The sequence below is a fragment of the Bison bison genome, unplaced genomic scaffold, assembly GCF_000754665.1.
Source record: "Bison bison bison isolate TAMUID 2011002044 unplaced genomic scaffold, Bison_UMD1.0 scf7180017864228, whole genome shotgun sequence".
NCBI lineage: Eukaryota > Metazoa > Chordata > Mammalia > Artiodactyla > Bovidae > Bison > Bison bison.
In genome coordinates this window covers 5,782,052-5,788,035 of record NW_011494800.1, presented here as the reverse complement: position 1 = coordinate 5,788,035, position 5,984 = coordinate 5,782,052, and the positions used below count along the sequence as shown (strand labels likewise).

At 41.4% G+C, this 5,984-nt stretch overlaps 1 protein-coding gene across 3 annotated transcripts in view; it reads left to right on the top strand.

Moving 5' to 3' along the window:
- The window catches only part of LOC104992927 (placenta-specific gene 8 protein-like), a 50,895-nt gene that overhangs the window by 43,346 nt on the left and 1,565 nt on the right, over positions 1–5,984 (top strand). For all 3 annotated transcript variants that reach the window (XM_010845950.1, XM_010845952.1, XM_010845951.1), the window contains one exon: positions 4,241–4,355. In XM_010845950.1, the coding sequence (XP_010844252.1) occupies positions 4,241–4,345 (105 nt within the window). In that variant the 3' untranslated portion in view covers positions 4,346–4,355. The remainder of the gene's footprint in view (positions 1–4,240; positions 4,356–5,984) is intronic.

Below are 5,984 nucleotides of genomic sequence, written 5' to 3'. Positions count from 1 at the left end.
AAAGTACTAGAGTTTCAGCCTTAGCATCATTCCTTCCAAAGAAATGCCAGGGCTGATCTCCTTCAGAATGGACTGGTTGGATCTCCTTGCAGTCCAAGGGACCCTCAAGAGTCTTCTCCAACATCACAGTTCAAAAGCATCAATTCTTCAGCGCTCAGCTTTCTTCACAGTCCAACTCTCACATCCATACATGACCACTGGAAAAACCACAGCCTTGACTAGATGGACCTTTGTTGGCAAAGTAATGTCTCTGCTTTTGAATATGCTATCTAGGTTGGTCATAACTTTCCTTCCAAGGAGTAAGCGTCTTTTAATTTCATGGCTGCAATCTTTTTGCAGTGATTTTGGAGCCCAAAAAAATAGTCTGACTCTGTTTCCGCCTATACCATCCTAAATATCCTCAGTCTCTTCTGACCTCAGTATCTAAACAGTGTCGGGCCTGACTAGTGCTTGAATTGGGGAGAAAGTAAAGACCTAAAAGGATGAGAGGATGACTCATCTTCGAAAGGTCCAGGCAGAGGAATGAGCTAGAGCCAAGGTCCAGAAGTAGAGTTTACCTGGAGGGTCCGAGACATAGCAAGCAGCCAAAGAGGTGGAAAGACTGGACGTGGGGTGGGAGATGGGGAGTGGTAACAGAAGAAGAGAATATCACAGCAGGACCTTGCAGACCATTTTAAGAAATCTAGCTTTCATTTTAAGTGATCTGAAAAGCGTTTAAAATGCTTTTAAACACAGAGGTGACCTGAAAACTTAGCCTGTCACTCATTGTAACCAATAACAATTCATCTCCCTAAGCCTTGGCTCTCTGATAAAATGGTAACAATGATACCTCCCCTAAGGTGGTGCAGTAAGAGTCACAGCAGATAATGCCAGGAAAGGACTTAGCACAGGGTCTGGCAAGTGACAAGTGCTCGTTAGTCACTATCATAATTTTTGTTCTTAGCTCAGCTGTCTTCGGGCAGCCTGCATTCCTCCCGTGGGCTTGCTCAGTTGCCTCTCTCAGCACTCCCTGTGCTCTCATTTACATCCCTCAAAAGGCAGCAGAACTTAACACAAGGGTTCTTAACTTCGTGACTGTTCCACAAACTTCCCAAAACCATACGCTGAGTGTCGGGTGTACGTACTTGTGCACGCAGTTGTGTACATGGATGTATGTAGTTGTGAGTATGGGAGTGAGATTCTCAAAGTGGTCCGTAAAGGGGTAGAGGAAGGAGAGCGTAGCTGAATTCTGGAGATAAGTTTCTGGAAACAGCTCAGCAAACAGCTCACTTTGGGGCTCTCTGACAAGTCATTTGTTAGCATCAGTTTTCTCACCTTTCATGAGAAAGTTGTGCAAGATGATTTCTAAGGTCTTCCTAGGGTCTAGGATTCTATAATAAGTTTTCTTGGTGTCTATTCTATACGTGCATTTATACACAGTGTATCTCTAGTGTTCTTTCTTAGAACAGACCTCTAAAATGGCTAACAAACCCTAGGACTGATTTGTATAGTTCAGGTTCTCTGCTTTGTTCCCCCTTTACATCTATGCAAGCATTTATAAGGCTGCCCCAGCACAGCCTCTCTGACCTCCCATTCCCTTCATGGACACAGACAGGCAAGACAGCATCCCCTTGGCCAGGGCCACAACCTCCACAGCAGAGGAGAAAGAGAAGAAACAACCACAGATTGAACTCCTATGTGCTGGAATACTGCCTGGACATATATTTGCTCACATACTACTTACACATGAAAAGCAGGAATGAGAAAGCCTTAAGGTCATAGAACATGGAAATGCTGAAATTTGGGCTCAAGTTTTTTTGTTGTTTTTTAAATTATTACTTTATTTTTAAAAATTGAAATGTAAACAAAATTTACAATGTTGTGTTCATTTCTGTACAGCAATGTGAATCAGCTCTATGTATATATATAAAAACCCCTCCCTCTTGGACCTCCCACCCACCATGCTTCATCCCACACCCCTAGGTCATCACGGAGCACTGAGCTGAGCTCCCAGTGCTGTACAGCATCTTCCCACTAGCTATTGTATACAGGGTAGTGTATATATGTCTCTGCCACTCTCTCAATCCACCCCACCCCACGGGCTCATGTTTATTCTGACTTACAGTCAGGCCTGGTTCTTCCCACTTGACCATCTTGTCTTCCCAAGTCCGTGTGTATTGAGTCATGTACCACAACTCATTCATTTGCTCAGCAATTCTGTAACCAGTCCTCATGACCAGATTTTTTTTTTTTTAAACAGCTTTCAAACAAGTGAAGCACAAGTCCCCTTTTCCAAACAGAGTGATGAATGCAAAAATCTTTGTCTCTGGTACCATTTCCCAAGAAGATGTTCTGAGCAAGGCGTTTATGTCCCTTGCTAACTTCAGCATGGTTTAAACCCGTAGTTCATGTCCTCTCATTTGAAAGAAGAATTTTTTTCTTCTCAATATTCTCTATATCTGTATTATGAAACAGACTTAGAATTAGGGTGTGTTTTCTAAAGGTTTCCCTAGGTTTCTCAGCAAATAATAATGGGACTTTTTTCTCCTACAAACTTCCTGAGATAAAGACAGGCATAGACATGCTGGAACAGAAAACTAGTTACATCCTTGACAAATATTTTCTTTTTTGTATTAATAACATATTATGTATATTCAATAAATGTTGGTTTAATGAAAGCTTAAAAGATGAATAAATATAAATAATGAATTCAAACATGGGAAAAAAAAACAAGCACTTTGAGGAAGGGTTAAAGGATTTGGATGATTTTTCAGGGAAAAAGAAATGGTCAAGGGACCAAATTGTCTTCAAACTGAGTATCCATTCCTTAATCTGATGAGGGTCAAGACATTAGATTTCTAACATGGTTATCTCATTGTCCAGTCTTTGTCCCACACACTTTCTCCGTCAGATAAAAATCAAAATCACTACAGCAAGGAAAAAAATTTATGAAAAGTAAATCATTTTTCTCACCACTTAGGAACTCCCAAACTTTATAGGCTAAATCTACTCTCTTTCTCTTTCCTGCTCACTCTCTGTCTCTGGGTCTCTCTGTTCACACTGGAAATTGGGAATTGTACTAAATTTAAAATATTTTTTTTAATTTAAAAATTTTAAAAACTAAGTGCTATCCAAAAATGGAGGGCAAAATATATCAGTCAGTCAAGACACACAGTCACATAACCTGCTCATCAGATTAGACCCCTCGGATCAGCCAGTGCTGACTATACAGAGCAGGAGTCCCTTCTAGGGCATCTCTTGCCATAGGTCATCAAAGACCCAACTGGACCTCCCATGGAGAAGGCCTTCAAAACTCTGCAAAGCAGCTCATTCTACAGTTTTTCTAGACACTCTTCATTCTCTAATTTCTTCTTTTGCCGGTAAGGTTTATATCCTCTCTCACTATGGACTGCCTCCCTTGCAGAACATGAGGGATGTCAATGAAAAAGATTAGAGGGATACAGGGTGACGTATGACCTAGCACTATACTCACAATCAATTGGAAAAATTGGTGCATTACACAACTGGCTTTAAAGGGAACCATTCCACATCAGTAAAAATAGTAGGTAAATCAAAAGGTTTTTAAAAAGGAAAAAAATAGAGAACTCTTCTAGAACAGATAATAGAGAACTGTGGCTATGATTGTAACCTGCAGATCATTTGAAACGGTATGTTATTATGTAAAGGGTACTGGCTTGAGAGGAGAAAGACCAGTCACTGCCACCAGTTTATGTGATTTAGTTAGCAAGTCAGTTAACTTCACTTGGTCATCAAAAAAAAAATAAGGATGGGCTTCCCTGATGGCTCAGTGGTGAAGAATCCACATGCCAATGCAGGAGACATGGGTTCTATCCCTGATTTGGAAAGATCCCACATGCCATGGAGCAACTAAGCCCACTCGTCACAACTATTGAGCCTGTGCTCTAGAGCCCAGGAGCCAAAACTACTGAAGCGCACACACCAAGAGCCCACGCTCTGCAACAAGAGAAGCCACTGAAATGAGAAGCCTGCACGCCGCAGCTAGAGAGTAGCCTCCGCTCACCGCAACTAAAGAAACACCCGTGCAGTGACAAAGATCCAGCAGAGCCAAAAATAAATGAATAAATAAATGATTTTTTTATTAAAAGAAAAATAGCGATAACATGATAAACAAGTGACATAAAATGTATGTTTTAAAGAGGTTTGAAAAGTGAAACAAGTGCAGGGAATTGCATGACTATTCACAGGCTACCTGTTGATCCATTTGTTTGTTTTTTAACAGGGATCCATTTGCAAGGATTGCCTGTGTCTGACATTTTTTCCGCTCTGTGCCCTTTGTCAACTCAAGCGAGATATTGAAAAGAGAAAAGCAATGAATGCTTTATAAAAGATGCTTGGTAAGTTAGCGGGACTTCTTTGATTTGTGAGTAGCAAAAGGAAGTCTCAAAGGTATCTTTGATTTCTTTGGTCCTCTATCTCACAGATCCATGAGATGGCCCTTGGCAAAGGGAGGGCAAATGACTTTCAATGGCCAGCCTGCACCAATCAGTTGGGACTCAGCTTCCCAGGGAGCCTGGGTAGAGAGGGCTAGCCCTGATTGGATGGGAAAGAATTCTGGGATTTGTTAGGATGTCTGCCACAGGTGAAGTGGCTGTATGATGTACCAGATAAACGTGCCCCATATCCTCCATGTATATCTTCACAGCATCATGACCGAAGGTACCAGAGATATGTGTACAACCGAACATTCATTTCCCAAAGCCTACATCTCAGGTCGGCTGCTGTCAACAGTAACCCACTGAGATGTCACACTAACCGTGACTGTGTAATGGATCTCGTGATATGTTCTTGTCAACACCACAATATTAAAAGAGTAATTCATTCTCCAAAGTGGTAGAAAGCTACCTTAGTCTCTATGAATGAACTGTGGACAATTCAACCAGTTATCTAAAATGCCCAAAGCTCCCGTTTAGGAAGAAGAGTACTGCCTTTTTGGTGGTGATATTGTCAAAGCTGGGCAACTGCTCATATGCCTAGTTTCCTAAGCTCTCCTGGTCACATGTTAAATCTTCTTAGTTCTTCCTATTTTTCTTAGGCAAGAGGATGATGGCTTACTCAGTCCTGTCTTTCCGTCTCTTGCTGCCAATCCCATGGAATTTATCATCCAAGTTTTATTTTCACCTGGAAAAGGCTATTCTCTAAAAGTCCTATCTCCTGAGAGGTCTCTGAGAGCATTTGATCAGGATACTGCATTCATCTGTGTGAACAGTTGGCATGGGCACAATCTGTCTCTCTCTCAGCTCTTTTGCCACATGCAGCACAAAATTGTGTCCTCTTCATGAACGTTTTAGCTCATTTCTTTTAGTGCCATTTTAGTGTCTTAGTATTTGTCTTCTGACTGCTTTCCTCAATGACTGATGTGCTTAACCCATTTACAAGCAGAGTCCAGATGGTGAGTTTTCTTATTCTTTTTCTTCCTTGTACCCTGCCTCCTGAGACACAACTGTTGTTTCTCTTCCCAAGCAGTGACGTTTCTTTAAAGCCATTTGTTACCAATACAATTCAGAATTTTGCCAAAGTAACCCTAGTCCCCGACATCAGTTCAGTTCAGTTCATTCACTCAATCATGTCCAACTCCTTGCGACCCCATGGACTGTGTAGCCCGCCAGGCTCCTCTGTCCATGGGTATACAACATAACAATTTGATACATGTATATATTGCAAAATGGTCACCACAATCATTTTACTTCACATCCATCACGGCACAGTTACAAGATTTTTTTCTTGTGATGAGAACTTTCAAAATCTACTCTCTCAGCAACTTTCAAGTAGGCAATAAAGAAAAGTGAAATGGCATTTACAAGGTCAGCAATATATACAGAATGGCAGTGCTGGGTCCAGAGAGCAGGGTTTGAGTCCTATTTTGTTGCTCATGACAGTACCCTAAAGTTTTTTTTCTTCTTATAAAAATTAACCCTAGGACTTCCCTGGTGGTCCAGTGGTTAAGAATCCGCCTGCAATGCAGG